A 16,221-nucleotide genomic window follows, 5' to 3' on the forward strand; every position below is an offset into this window, starting at 1 on the left:
ATTTTATTGAACACCTTGCCCTTGCGAATATCACTAGTCACCAGTTTGTGTCAGATAATATTCACAGGCACAGTGTCTGCAATAAAATGGCGCCCGAGTTGGGTGGTATACGCATGCACTGACTCAGGTGCCATTTTATTGAAGAATTCAACTACGATGTGACCATAGCACTACACGCGCGGCGACCATAGCGATGATGGCTGCTGCTGTCATACTGAATCATATTACCCGGTCATTTTTATTACACATTGACTGCTATTAAAAAAAATATATAAAAACAACAACAAAAAAATTAAATAATAATAATAATAATAATAATAATAATTAAAAAAAATTAAAAAAAAAAAAACACCATTTCATTGCATTTTAGATTTTTTTTCCTCCGTTTCCAAGTATATTAGATTGTAAAATTAATTGGGTCATTCATAAAAACATGTCCTGCAAAAAACAATCTGGACCAAAAAAAATAATAAATAAATTATGGCTGTTGGTAGAAGAGGAAACAAAAAATGCAGAAGTGAAAGATGGACTCCTTTCGGGGTTAATGCCTCCATATTCCTCTGTCCCTGTGGATTGTGCTGACCGTTCTTACATAACAGGGAGTTCATAATAAAATCAAAGTTTATCTTCAGTCCATCGCACAGTATCAGTTACCATATACCGAGCAAAGGTGGAGCAGGTGAGAGGGGCAAGGGTTGACGGAATGTGTGCCGTGTCATTGCTGCATTCACTGCCACAGCTGCGTCCTGAGTGTAAGTTCCTCCACAGAAGATGCTGATGCCCGGGGGCCCAATCTCGGGATAAGAGCAGATGATTGGTGTGGGCTTCAGTTCCATTGAATGGCTGCGAGATCTGCAGCTCCGGTAACCTGGATAATGCTGATCACAAGGAGAAAACTGCTGACGGATGGAGACTGACTGCGGCAAGAGCTGCACTCCCTGCCTGGTGCTGCCACTGCGTGCTGTGGAGCAGGCCGATCACCCTGATCACTAATTAGCCTTATAATATATATGTCTGCCGTCCGCTTTCCATGCACATCACCGTATTACGGTATATACAGGCGTATGTAACATTGTGCACAGCGTGCATGTATTGGGGCAGATTACTCAATTTTCATTTATTTTTTCTGCATTTATATAAATTACTAGAAGGTGGCCCGATTCTACGCATCGGGTATTCTAGAATTTACGTATTGTGTAGTTCATGTATGATTTTTGTTATATATATAGATGTTGTTGTGTGTAGTTACCAAGTGTTTGTGTAGGGCGCTGTACATGTTCTGGGTGTTGTCTGGGTGTGACGGGGGGTGAGAGCGGTGTTGTATGTGTGTTGCGTGTGTTGCATTGTTTGTGGAGCGCTGTGTGTCTGTAGCGTTGTGTGTGTGTGTGTGTGTTGCGCGGTTTGTGTGTGTGTGGTGTGTTTTGGGGGAGGTATGTTTTGTGCAATGTGTGTGTTGTGCGGTATGAGCGTATATTTATGTATGCCACGGTGTTTGTGTGTTGGGTGTTGTGTGTGTGCGGCGTTGTCTGTGTGTGTGGGTGTCTGTGTATGGCGGTGTTTGTGGTTCCCAGTGTGTGTGTGTGTTGGGGGGAGGTGTGCACCTCCCATCGTGCTCCATCCCCCATGCTGCGCACCTCCCATCGTGCCCCATCCCCCATGCTGCCCACCCCCCATCATGCTCCATCCCCCATGCTGCGCACTCCCTATCGTGCTCCATCCCCCATGCTTCGCACTCCCCATCGTGCTCCATCCTCCATGCTGCGCACTCCCCATCGTGCTCCATCCCCCATGCTGCGCACTCCCCATCGTGCTACATCCCCCATGCTGCGCACCCCCCATCGTGCTACATCCCCCATGCTGCGCACTCCCCATCGTGCTCCATCCCCCATGCTATAATAGTTCTCCTATTATACTCAGAGAGGAGTATAATAGGAGGACTATAATAGGAGGAGTAGTCCTGGGGGGAGAGGAGTATAATGCCGGCTCCCTGCACATGTGTACCGGGAGCCGGTGTACGCTGGTAACTATGATACACATCGGGTAACTAAGGGACCTTAGTTACCCGATGTGTATAATGGTTACCAGCGTACATCGGCTCCATCAAGATCCCAGCAGCGCAAGGTTATGTCTGGCAATGCGTGCGGAGGGCCGGGGCGAGCGGCCAATACATGCGGTGGGCGGGGCCAGGCCGAGGCGAGCGACCAATCCGTGGGGGGGCGGAGCCGAGGCGAGGTGAGCGGCCAATCCGTGCGGGGGGCGGGGCCATGGCGAGCCCAGCGGCCAATCAGCTTTGTGTCACCGTAAGGACACAATTTTGGAGCAAGACAGACAGACAGACAGAATAAGGCAATTATATATGTAGATATGTTTATCACTTGCGTTACTGTTTTGCTTCCAGCTACTTGTAGTTCAGCCATATTTTGGATATTTGACTTCTTGACATTTTAACCTTTTTACTGCAGGAACCTTTCTAAATTACAAGTGCATGACAGATTATAAAAGCTCCTTGTTTTCTGATAGCCTGTAGGATCGGAGAACATTTTGCAACTCCAGGCCGCTTGATGTTCCTTTATATTTGTGCACATTGTTACCCTTTTCTTTTGCAAAGTTTTCTACAAAAAGCTGCAAAGTATCTGCATAAGATCATAATACCTGTTACTCAAATTTCCTCTTTTTTGTGTCTTACAGGCAAGAACGGACCAGAAGGAACATGGACCTGGATGTACTGAACATGTTCCTCATTGCCGGAGGGACCTTGGTTATCCCGATATTGGCTTTTGTGACCTCCTTCTTCCTTTGGCCAGCGGCACTCATCAAAATTTATTACTGGTAAGATTCCACCTCGTGCCCAGATTTATCTCTGTGTGTAAAGTGGCCTTTAGGCTTTGTGCACTTATATTGCATTTTTAAATGCATTTTTGACTACAAGCAAATCCTTATGCCAGCAAAGTCAAGGAGAATCCTGAAGTGTTCTGCACGCTTTTTTTTTCTCCTTGCAGATTTGGTGCAGAAAATAATGTGCAGCATGTCAATCCTTTAAGCGTTTTTCTCCATTGTAAGCCATGAAAAAATGTGTCAAAACGCCCACTTTTGTGCTTTTTGCTGCCAAGAGATGCAGAACTTTTTGCAACCAGATACTCCCCGTGTGCACATACCCTTTTAAGTGGTATTCCATAATCATCATTGTATCTTTGTTTTGTATCAGAGCTGCATATTTTTTTTTTTGTATGGGAATATAGTTTTTGAAGATGCCCGCAGTGATTGCCGCCATTCTTCTGATTAGGATTGTGCCTCATTGCGTGGTTTCGCCTCCCCGACTACACCGGACGCACATGCACAGACTAGCGCAGCTGTTTTATCATCATGACTTGTGGAAATTGTAGTTTCTAGCTGTAAAATGCCAGTCACGTGTGCTACTCTGCGGGACCTGCTCAGTCTACACAGTAAATCTAGTAAGCGCAGCAGAGGATCAATAGGATCCCCCCCCCCCCCCCAAAAAAAAAGAAGAGAAAAAACGTATGGCAAAATGCTTTCAGATGTGTAATAAGGAGCGGTACAAGGGAGCAAGCGAGCGTCCTGCATACTAGTATGGAGTTCAGGGGTGAACATTCACATTGAATTTATGAGAAAACTTATGTCGGCACAATATAGCAGTGTTATAAGGACAGTGTATGGCAATGCTATAAGCAAACTTTGCAGTGCTGGCATTTCGGCACCATATTGCACTATTTTGGATTGCACCATATCAGGATTACCCTATGATATTTAAAAGAGCCTGATCTGGGCATTTAATGGCTAAATATCGATTTGGTTTTGTTCCAGGTATTGGCGCAGGGCCTTGGGAATGCAGGTGAAGTATGTCAGCTACGGGAACTACAAATTTTGTTACACGTGTCGAGGACGACCAGGGCCCAAACCATCCATCCTCATGCTACACGGATTCTCTGCCCATAAGGATATGTGGCTGGCCATAGTCAAGGTGAGTGTAACTTCCATTCCACCTGTATATTGTCTCACTGGTCAACTTTAGAAAACTCTTAGGTGGGCTTTGCACACTACGACATCGCAGGTGCGATGTCGGTGGGGTCAAATTGAAAATGACGTACTTCCGGCATCGCATGCGACATCGTAGTGTGTAAAAGTTCGATGATACGATTAACGAGCGCAAAAGCGTCGTAATCGTATCATCGGTGCAGCGTCGGCGTAATCCATAATTACGCTGACGCGACGGTCCGATGTTGTTCCTCGCTCCTGCGGCAGCACATATCGCTGTGTGTGAAGTCGCAGGAGCGAGGAACATCTCCTACCGGCGTCACCGCGGCTTCCGTAGGATATGCGAAAGGAAGGAGGTGGGCGGGATGTTTACATCCCGCTCATCTCCGCCCCTCCGCTCCTATTGGCTGCCTGCCGTGTGACGTCGCTGTGACGCTGCACGACCCGCCCCCTTAATAAGGAGGCGGGTCGCCGGCCAGAGCGACGTCCCAGGACAGGTGAGTCCATGTGAAGCTGCCGTAGCGATAATGTTCGCTACGGCTGCTATCACAAGGATATCGCAGCTGCGATGGGGGCGGGGACTATCGCGCTCGGCATCGCAGCATCGGCTTGCAATGTCGCAGTGTGAAAAGTACCCCTAAGGCTGCTTTCAGATGTCCATGGTTTAGGTACGTGTGACATGCGGTTTTAACACGGATGCCACACGTACCCATGTTATTCTCTGGAGTTACACACACATCCATGTTTTCACACTGACTGTGTGACCCGGTGTGGTTTTGCACACATGGAGACATGTCCGTTTTTTTCCTGCATCACGAGTGTCACACGGTCTGCACACTGATGTGATCCGTGTGACACATACCGGAGAAAATACGTGTCTTTGAAATAAAAAGATTTTCTATATTCACCTGTATCCAGTGATGCGGTCATTGGCTCTGCTTCTGACCCCTACTAATTATGCTCATTTAATATTCACTGCACCTCGGAACTGGAAGTAGGAGCATCGCCGGGAGAGCATCGCCGGTGATAGGCGAGTATCAAGCAAGCAGTGTGTGTGTGCAGTGACGTCCAGGAGGTCATTCAAGTTCCCAATGAACTCGGATGAACCCGTGAAGTTACCATCGTGACACCCACTGTAGCGTGCATGTCGCGGGGGCATCATCAGGAGGTCATCAGAGTTCATTGGGAACTCGGATGACCTCCTGAACGTCACTGCACACACACTGCTTGCTTGATACTCTCCTGTCACCAGCGATGCTGTCCCCGGCGATGCTCCGGCTTCCAGCTCCGAGGTGCAGTGAATATTCAATGAGTATAATGAGCGGGGTCAGAAGCAGGAGACACCAGAGCCAAAGAAAGCAGCGCTGGATACAGGTGAATATAGAAAATCTTTTTAGTTCAAAGACACGTGTTTTCTCCAGTACGTGTCACATGTCACATGTATGACCATACTCATGCGTGTGGCTTGTACCTGATTAAAACACGGATGTCTGAAACCGGCCTTAAGAGAAGTGTCAGAGACATTTTTGATGTTGCCATAGATTACCCTGTAATTGCTTGGACATCCACTTAACGCCCACAGGTTACAATGGGGAGAAACAGCAGAGTTTACTCTCATGAATATTAAAGGGGTATTCCGATATTCCGAGGATATATTTCTAATTACCACTGTTATATCTGCACGATCGCTGAAGCCCGGCTGATGAATTTTTCTTTTCCATGGAAGAGGAAAATTAGCAGCAGCAAAGGATTGGGCATGTTTAAATCCAACATGCTCGATCCCTCTTTCCTTGTCGGTCGAGTAATAAATCGACAGATCATCATACACATGAGATTGTCAGATGCTTCCGTGTGTTTTGTATTTTTTTTTCATGGTGTTTAAGTCCAGGTCTATTGTTTGGTACCAGATACAAGGAGCTAAACATGAATCTGAATCTTACATCTTGCTCCATAAATCTTACTTTTTATCCCACAGTTCCTTCCAAAAAACCTACACCTAGTTTGTGTGGACATGCCGGGACACGAGGGAACCACGCGCTCAGCATTAGACGACTACTCATTTAGTGGTCAGGTCAAAAGAATACACCAGGTATGTAATGTATATAATGAAGTGTCCATGATATATGCTCTGCACATTGTGTTAAAGAGGTGATCTGATCTTTCCGACAGTGTACTGATAGGAGAAAACTATGCAGAAAAGACACCAAATCTTGTACCTTTGCCTTTTTGAGCAGAAACTAAAAAAAAAAAAAAAAAAAAAGAAGTAGTAGGTCCCCCAGTGCTACACTCCAGAGAACCCAGCCATTTTCAGGGCCACACTTACATCTTCTATACAAAGCTTCTTGCCTAGGAAATTGCCCACCTCTGATACATTGCAAAGGCCGTGAAGCTATTAACTATAGAATTTAAAAATCTTTCCTCTCTTGAATGGAGAGGACTTTTAATAAGATTAATGCGGGCTTCACACGGTACAATCTATCGTGCGATAGCACGAGCGATCGTACCCGCCCCCGACATTTGTGCGTCACGGGCAATCAGTTGCCCGTGGCGCACAAAGTCGTTAACCCCCCGTTACACGTACTTACCTGCTGAGCGACCTCACTGTGGGCGGCGACCATCCTCTTCCTGAAGGGGGAGGGACGTTCGGCGTCACAGCGACGTCACACAGCGGCCGCCCCAATAGAAGCGGAGGGGCGGAGAAGAGCGGGACGTAACATCCCGCCCATCTCCTTCCTTCCACATTGCCGGCAGGTGCCGCGGGACGCAGGTATGCTGTGTTCATCGTTCCCGGGGTGTCACACGGAGCGATGTGTGCTGCCCCGGGTATGATGAACAACCGGCACCATTAAAAATAAACCGTTTTTTAAAAATAAGCGATGAGTACACGACTCATGATTTGTGAGTGATTCTGCGTGGCTCAGAGGTGTCACACGAGACGACGTCGCAAGCGATGCCGGATGTGCGTCACGAAAACCGTGACCCCCAACGATGCATCGCGTGATAGCCTAATGCGGGCGTCACACGAGACGAGCTATGTACACACATTAAGTATTTGGTGCAGAAATTTTCTGCATCAAATCTGCACCTTCAGGCAGAAAAACGCACCAAACCACAAGTGCGTACTTGGTGCATTTTTTTGCATGCATTTTTTCTTAATGAAGTCAATGGGTGGGGAGGGCTTAAAAAAACGCACCAAGAATTGACACGCTGCTGATTATTTTCTGCACAAAATCTGCAAGGAACAAATAAGCAAAAGGCAGAAAGCACTTCAAAATTTCTCATTGACTTTGCTGGCATAAAGATGAGCATGCAGACAAAACTGCACCAAAAAAAACCCCACTGCACGCAGCCTTAGGCCTCCTTCACACATCTGTGCAAGACACCAACGTTTTGCATGGTTTGTGGTGAAGGTGTGTGTGTGTGTGTGTGTGTGTGTGTGTGTGTGTGTGTGTGTGTGTGTGTGTGTGTGTGTGTGTGTGTGTGTGTGTGTGGTCATGGCTAGCATGAGCTGGTATACTTATCTGTCTCTGGTGCTGCTGTTTCTTCTGGGTCTGCCATGAGTGCAGTGAATATTCATGAGCTTAATGAGCGGGCCCGGAAGCAACAGCAGTGCTGGAGACGGGTAAGAATAAAAATTCCTTATTTTTATGCGACATTGTTTTTTTCCGGTACATGTCACACTGATCACATCGGTGTGCAGTCTGTGTGACATTTATACTGCCAGCAGAAAACTGACATGTCGCAGTGTGGAGCACACGGACATGTGTATTCTCCATATGGACCGTGTAAAAACACGGATGTGTGGCCAAGCTCATTGATTTTAATGAGACTACATGAGTCCATGTCTCTGGTACGTGAGAAAATGGACTTCACACGTACCGGAGACACGGATATGTGCAGGAGGCCTCAAATTGCAAACTTGCTGATTTTTACAAACATTTTCCAATATTACCCATTTATAATGATAAGAAAAATCATTTCAAAGAGAACTTTACACTAAACTTTTAATTTTCCTCCTCCATTTGTTGTTTTTCCATTGATTCAAGAAGAGTTTTTTTTCTCTTTTACGCCCCTCAATTCCACAGTTGTGCCCCCCCAGAAATAAAGATGCATATTCTACCTTTAACTGGGCGTGTACCACAAAACTTTTTGGGTGCGGTCATGTTTTGATTGGCCAGATTCAGAGGAGAAAAAGCAAAATGCCCACAGAGAAGTTGAAAATGGACATCCCCTGTTCACTTGTAAAGCGCCATGGAATAAATTGCGCTATAATAATAAAAGAAAAAAATAATATTCCAGAATCAGTGAAACACAGCCAATTAGAGAAGAAATTAAGTTAAAATTAAAAAAAAAAAAAAAATTGTAATAAATTAAATATAAATATATATATATGTGTGTGTGTATATGTTGTTTGTGTATATATGTGTATGTATATATATATATATATATATATTATATATATATATATATACACACACACACACACACACACACACACACATATACTATATATATAATATATATATATATATATATACACACGTATACATATATATATATATATATATATATATATATATATATATATATATATATATATACATACACACACACACCTCCCTGAAGAAGGCCACGTGCCGAAACACGTGTCGGTGTCAGCACGGCAGTAGGACATGGCTACAGGTATATTTTCCTTTTCACCTCCTCTGGCTATTTAATTGTATGTCTTGGGCATTGACCCTCTCGTTATCTCCCATGATACATATGCATCAGCTTTAGGATATGTGTTCCTTATATTGATTTCTGCACTATAAGATTGCACTTTAATAAATACCCTGCAGAGTTTACACTGTAATCATATATATATCCACTTGGATTTATTCTTATTATATAATTTGATTACTCTTGATTTGCACTATAGCCCTGCACGTTATTTTATAGTGCTGGATTATTTATTCCATTTATATTTATTTATTTATTCACTATTACCTCTGCTGTATTACTTGCTCTGTGCAATCTTGTGCTACATATTTATTTATCTGTTTTCTCAATACATATCCACACTAATTTATTGTGCTTTTGGTGGAGATATTTATACATTTTTCTATTGTTGTCCTCTGTCGTGCTGTTTTGTGCAATTTGCACTTTAAGTATTTATTTTAACCATTCATCAATAAAAACTAATTTTATTATGATCACTTGTGTACTGGCTATATGTTTATAGGGTTATATTGCTTTTTTGTAGCCTATCCATCTATATCTAGGGGATGTGCTGGTACATTGGTGCCATCGGACATTGTGTTTTTCTCCCCCATGTATGACAGATTTTGGTAATTATATATATATATATATATATATATATATATATATAATATTATATATACACATCCTCTTAATGAATTACAAGCAGTTCTATCTCTTTGCTTAACTTTGTGAATATTCTTGGAGAGCCCCTTTAATTTTGGTCTTATTTCTGCTACCAGGTTCATGATTGTCCCTATTATGCTCCCGTCCCCCAGATCATTTTTCGATCTTGCATTATCTTTTGTACAGTATATTACAATAATCTCAGCCTTCGGAGCGCAGCTGAACCCCTAAGCTTCATTCAACCTTGACGGATATTAGACATCCGCGCAAAAGTGTTGCAGAACGTATTTTACAAATGTAAATGCAAAAAGGGAAAGCCTGGATACAATCACATTAATAGCACTTTGATAGATTGCGCTTGCAGATAAACACATGTCACACTCTCATTTCGGAGATATGCCACCGCTCTCTAATTCCATAGAGATTAAAATCTTCCCTGTCATGCTGCGCGTAAGATGATTAAATTCCATCTGCTTCATCTTTTCACTTAATAGAAGGAATCAAAAAACAAAGACAAAATCATGATGACTTAAAAAATATAATAATCCCTATTAAATGTCCGATCTAGAGCACTCGTTATTATGTAACACACATTCCTCAGTATGTACTGTCAGATAAACCAGCGTATAAAGGCAAATACAAAAAAAGGTTAAAAACAAAAACAGAATAAACCAATGTTTTTCAACTTGCAATGTGATAAGTAGGAGTCGCTTAGCACACTTTTTTTTTTTAACAAACTTTATAAGGTTACGGTCACTGTGCTCTACTCAACTGCTGCAAAACAAGATCATGTGGCACTTGGTCCACTGCAGATGGGAACCATCCGGTGTGCAAGGGAGCTGTCACGGAGTGACTTAGGTTAACCCAGGGGTGCCTATACTGGCCCTAAAGCTGGGACCCCTGCGCTCACCCTAACACCTGGAGGTACCCTTGATGGTAGGGAGGTCCGGGCGCCCAACCTAGACCCTATCTCCTGTCCTCGTCCCTGATGTTGTGACCCACCTCCACAAGCCACCACCCATGGGGAATGGACAAGAACAGGAGTCAACACCCCACCAACACATATGGAGAGACAGGAGTAACAACAAAAACTCACACACATGGCAACCACACACAAAAGGAGCCACAAAAAGTGCACAAGGGGAGACAACATAAAAAGGGGGGGAACAGACTACTGGGGAACTTCCAAATCAGACCAAACACATCTGGGAAAGCTGCCACAAACTCCAATGCTGCAGCCAACAGCACAACTGAGAAAGTAAATAACAGCTCCTTCCACCTCCTGGCCAAGTTTCCTAATGATAGAAAATAACCGGTACCCTCTGGTGGACGTAGAGGGTATTTATACAACCTAGGCGTGGTCCTCACCGGAAACACCAGACCACAAGTCTGGAGCCGCTGTATTTAACTCTCTCCTCCCCAAAGGAAAAGGAGTTAATTTAATCTGCAGAGTCCCGCAAAACAAAGTGAGACTCTGACCCAGAATATGTAAAAAAAACTGCGCAACAGGGGAAAGTCCGCGGCAGGAGCATTCTAAGCCTACTTGCGACCCCTTTTAGGTGGGTGCCTATTATTAGATAATACACCGAATGGCAAGCACCGCCGTTGCGAAACCTGAATAGGGAACATATCAAAACCTTAGCATCAATCCACCTTAGATATTCATCACTCACCTCCAGTTCAGCTGACATCTTTCTCTCCCGTTTTGCCTGAGCCTTCATGTGTTTTCAATGGGGAGAGTGGAATTTGCACCTGGCAGACATGTCTGGCAATGACATTTTTTCCTAGGGATACAAAAGAATTGGGCATTTGATTGCAAACTACCAGATCTTTATTTTCTCCAACATCATCTGCCTGGAGATTCTGCAAAACCCACATACACATTACAGAGGCTGAAATTGGCAGTGTGTATGGGTATCTTAGTAGTCATACTTAAAGCCCACCCCACGCCCCCCACCACCATATGCAATAGATAGCTGTCACCTAAAGGATTAGCGGAAAGTAAACTCTCCCGAACCCCCCATAATGATTAGCGGAAAGTAAACTCTCCCGAATCCCCCATAAACAGATACTCTTGGCCGAGTGCTCGTATGTTCTCAGAGACCATCGCTGGCACGGTCATTTGACACCAGCTTAAAAAGGATCGGTTGCCCGAAATCAGACTTGCCGGCCCCTTTTCTACACTCATGTGTTGGTGAATAGTTAGATAAACCCCCCATACACATTGGACTATTGGCGGAATTATCCCACGTTAATCTAATGTACAGGGGGGCCTAAAATCAGGTCTTACTCTATTCCATATTCATGCCTTTAATTTAGTAAAACGAGGGGTAGTAAGAGTATAGTAACATATGAGAGTAAAAAGAATGGCAGAATTGGTCTGTAGTTCATAACCATAGAGACACATTCGGTTGTATGGGAGCTGTATGCATAAAATGGTAAGGTATTTGCATTTTTTTTTCTATATTGGAGGCATAAAATGCTTTCACAAGGCAGGAAAAAATGTTATTTGCTGTATGAGACTGTAATGCATTAATGATTATTTTAATGAAAAAGGTCTGAAATGTCTTTTTGTTTTTCTTTAATTTGACAGTTCGTTGAAAGCATCAATTTGAACAAAAAGCCTTTCCATCTTGTGGGGACGTCCATGGGGGGATGTGTCGCTGGGGTATATGCTGCCCAATATCCCTCTGACATCTCCAGCTTGAGTCTCATTTGCCCGGCAGGTAAATGCATTGATTGTATGTTGTAAACCCATACTGACCGGTGTGTTTTAGACTTTGTCCATACACGTGCAATGCGATGGCGTGCTTTGTTGCGGGGTGTGGGCCACAAATGCATGCTGTGGCACAGAGTATCATGGGACATACGCCATGACACTTTTTATTGCGGACGGCGAGTCACCCACATGCTGTTGGATGCACTATTATGAGACATACTCACGCCATGGCATTATTGTGGGTTGTAAGCTACCCGCATGCTGTGGCACACACTATTATGGGACATACTCCTGCCATGGTACTAGTTATTGTGGGCAGTAAGCCACCCACATACTGTGGCACACACTATTATAGGATATATTCCTGCCATGGTGCTTGTATTGCAGACAACGAGCCACCCACATGTCATATCACGCACAGTTATGAGACATACTCACGCCATGGCGCTCGTTATTGCGGACGCTGAGCCACCCACAAGCTGTGGCACACACTATTATGGGGACATACGCCATGGTGCTTGTTATTGCAGACAGTGAGCCACCCATATGCTGTGGCACACACTATTATGGAACATACTCCTGCCATGCCACTCGTTATTGTGGACAGTGAGCCACCCATATGCTGTGGCACACACTATTATTGGACATACTTATGCCATGGTGCTCGTTACTGTGGACAGTGTGTCACCCACATGCTGTGCCACACACTATTATGGGACATACTCAACCCATAGCACTCGTTATTTTGCAGACACTGAGTCACCCACATGCTGTGCCACACACTATTATGGAACATACTCATGCTGTGGCACTCGTTATTGTGGACATTGGGGGGACTCTCCTTTTCTATATAGGTGCAGGTTGTTGGGGGACCCCTTTTCCCCATATCGGTGTAAGTCTCACCATTGGGCTTTAGCAGTACATTTATGCGATATACCTGAAGACTACAATTTATTAAACCCACTTTAAAGCATTTATATCATTTATATGCATTATCCTGACTTTTGCATTTGTTATTGTGTCAAATCGAGTAATTCGTCCTGATGTTTTATGTTCCATGACTAGGTTTGCAGTATCCTACGGACAGCAAATTTCTAAAACAGCTGAAAGATATAAAGGAATCTGGCAATGATGAAAAGATTCCCCTTATTCCATCAACTGCAGAAGAAATGGAGCAAATGTTGAAGCTTTGTTCATATGTCCGCTTCAAGATCCCGCAGCAGGTCAGGGTTAAAGCGTATATGTGGAAAATTGTCAGTGTAATAGATAGAGATATTTATTATATAAAATATACCGCGTATAAGCGGTCCCGAGTATAAGCCGAGGCACCTAAAGTTTAATAAAAATACTGGGTAAAGTAATTGACTCGAGTATAAGCCTAGGAATATAAAACGCACCCCAAATTTAGAGATGGAAAAAAAATGGGGGTCTGTCTTATAAAATCCCAGTGTCTTATATTAATTAGCTGACCAGGACAACTTAGGAAACTTAAGTCTGCAATGCTGCGGGCTTAGAGGACTGGGGTGTCCACGGCTTAGGAGGGTCACAGAACAGAAGGTCGGTAATACTTATGGCTTTGGGGTGTCGCAGCTCAGGAGGGTTGGTGATACTGGGGCATCAGAGGTGTCGCAAAGGGCGCCATTGAGCCTGACAGTAGGCTGCGGGCTCTGTTGAGTCGGCTGGTGGTTGACGCGATAGACTTCAAGAAAATGGCTGCTGAAGCGGCACGTGCGCAGATTGAGATTTCGGCTTTTCCAGATCTCAGTCAGTCTGCTCACACACCGCTCCTGCGGCCATTTAAAGCTTACTGGGTCGGGGCGGCGGAGCAGGGTTACAGGACAGAGGGTCGGCGATACTGTGGCTCAGGGCTGTTGCGGCGGTGTCAGGGCTCAGGAGGAACGGTAATACTGGGGGTTAAGGCGTGTCACGGCGGAAGCAATTGAGCCTGCCAGCGGACTCCATAGAACCTGCTGGCGGTTGACGCATTAGACTTCAAGAAAATGGCCGCTGTAGCGGCACGTGCGCAGATTGAGATTTCGTCTCTCCGAGATCAGTCAGTCTGCGCACACACCACTTCTGCAGCCCGCCAGCAGGTTCAATGGAGTCCGCCGGCCGGCTCAATGGCTCCGGCCATGACACCCCTTAGCCCCCATTATCGCTGACCCTCCGGAGCCACAACACCGCCACAGCAGCCCCGAGCCACAGTATCGCCACCCAGTACTGTGTATCGCCACCGCTACACAGTACTGTAACCCTGCTCCGCCGCACCGACACTGTAAACGTTATCCGGATTAAAAAAATTCTGCTTATACTAGACTATATACGGTATCTATCTTTGACCTGTACTGGCAAAAAGTGACCGTGTTGCCCATGGCAACATATCAGAATGTCTAATGTAGGAGAGTGAAAAAATGTAAGCAGGGATTACATTGGTTGCCATTAGCTACAGCAGATAGAAAGGTAAAGTTGCTATCGGGCCTAACTATCTAACACAAACTTGTCTTGTTCCCCATAGCAACCAATCACTGTGCAGCTTTCATTTTTCTAGAGCAGTTTATGAAATAAAAGCTGATCTTTGATTGGTTGCTTTGGAGAACAGGGACTGATATATAAGGCTTATAGTGTCACAAAAGACAGACAGGGCCATGGCCACCAGTCACAGCTACCATAGTAACCAGCCGGCTTTTGTACAATCCTGAATGGCGGTTAGGCCTCATTGTGGGGGATAGTACGTAAGAAAGTGAATTAGCCAAGCAGCTGGAGCCCAGATATCGTCCATATTGGCTGTAGCAGAGATTTCTGTTTATTTTTGGGCAGAGTCCTGTCAGATTCTCTTGAACATATGTAGCAGCTGTATTGCGGTGATAGAAATGGGAGCGCGGCCTCCAAGTTTGATTGTTTTAGCGGCTTTTGTGTATGTCACAGTACAAGAGCCGCTCTCTACAGACCGGGGACAGATGGCGCTTAATTGCAGGTTTGGCACAGGATTCTCTGTGGCTGCAGCCTCTCTGCCCTACTAACCGGCTCCCTCGTGTAACGTGCCGTCACTATGTGAAGTAATACCGCCCACTGTGCAGAAGAAATCCACATACTGTCATTCCAAACACCCATCACATTACACCCGGAGTTATTATTTAAAGGGCAAGATCCACCGCGTAACGTCATTCCATCAGCCAATGCATACATCCTAAAAAAAAACACTTTTTCTTGCAATAGTATGTAATGTTAATTATTATTGAATCCTTCCATGACCTGGGAATTTTCTATAATTTGTTTTATTTTTTTTTACAAAACTTTGTATTTTTTATACCACGTTTGTGTAAATACAAAAAGTTAACGTTTTATTGCATTTTTTTTTTTTTTTTGAGGACGGTTGCCATGCGGATATTTTTACAAATTTCGCCAACTGTCATGGCAGCGTCGGTTTCTGTTCAGACTACAGATTCTGAGACTCCACCCAATAACTTCTCTGTTGTCTGATCAATGTAGGCAGACTCAGGCGTCTACCTGTAGAGTGGAAATGCACAGGCAGGCAAGCAAGAGTTAAATCACTGCTAGTCTGCTTGTTAGTCTCCTTTTGATCACATGTTGTGGGGGTGCCAATCACATCTACTCCCCTCCTATATATGCTGGCTAGATCCCGCCATCTATAGTTTATCTTCGCTGGTCTGGTGAGGTGTTGTGATCCATACTTGTTGCTGAGTGCGATTGTAGAATAAATCCTTGTTGCCTTTTTGTTGTTACCTTCCTGCTCTTGCTTTACTTATGAGTCTCTCATTGTTTAGTCCTGTGTGTGTGGTGTGTCAAAGTTTTGGTTTTCTGTTGTCTGACTATCTTTTTTCCATCACACTCCTGCCCCATCCTTCCCTGGTAGGAAGGGGGCCTCAGAGTAGTACTGGTAAGGAATGTAGCCAAGAATAGTACTCAGGTTTACTCATGATGGTAGATATGCCAGAGTTTAAGGATAGCCTACGGTCCCCTACTGTGAGGGACAGCATAGGAGCCTCTGTCCCCCGCTATCCTAACAGACACCTCATGACTGAGGTTTAGCAACGAAACATCAATGCTCACACCCATCCTATATTACTGGGAGAGATGCACACAGCTCACATCCAGCCTATATTACTGGAAGAGACACACAG

The 16,221-nt window shown here is 44.5% G+C and overlaps 1 protein-coding gene across 3 annotated transcripts in view; it reads left to right on the forward strand.

The window, feature by feature from the left end:
• ABHD6 (abhydrolase domain containing 6, acylglycerol lipase) overlaps positions 1 to 16,221 on the forward strand; it is a 35,068-nt gene that overhangs the window by 11,357 nt on the left and 7,490 nt on the right. Inside the window, exons 1-6 of one of the 3 annotated variants that reach the window (XM_075320664.1) lie at positions 699 to 752; positions 2,689 to 2,829; positions 3,823 to 3,979; positions 5,969 to 6,082; positions 11,954 to 12,086; positions 13,145 to 13,302. In XM_075320664.1, coding sequence (XP_075176779.1) covers positions 2,711 to 2,829; positions 3,823 to 3,979; positions 5,969 to 6,082; positions 11,954 to 12,086; positions 13,145 to 13,302 — 681 coding nt within the window. In that variant the 5' untranslated portion in view covers positions 699 to 752; positions 2,689 to 2,710. Of the gene's footprint in view, positions 1 to 698; positions 753 to 780; positions 864 to 2,688; positions 2,830 to 3,822; positions 3,980 to 5,968; positions 6,083 to 11,953; positions 12,087 to 13,144; positions 13,303 to 16,221 lie in introns of those variants that run through there. The other 2 variants (XM_075320662.1, XM_075320663.1) reach the window with 2 other exon arrangements.

The sequence above is a fragment of the Anomaloglossus baeobatrachus genome, chromosome 8, assembly GCF_048569485.1.
Source record: "Anomaloglossus baeobatrachus isolate aAnoBae1 chromosome 8, aAnoBae1.hap1, whole genome shotgun sequence".
NCBI classification, from domain to species: domain Eukaryota; kingdom Metazoa; phylum Chordata; class Amphibia; order Anura; family Aromobatidae; genus Anomaloglossus; species Anomaloglossus baeobatrachus.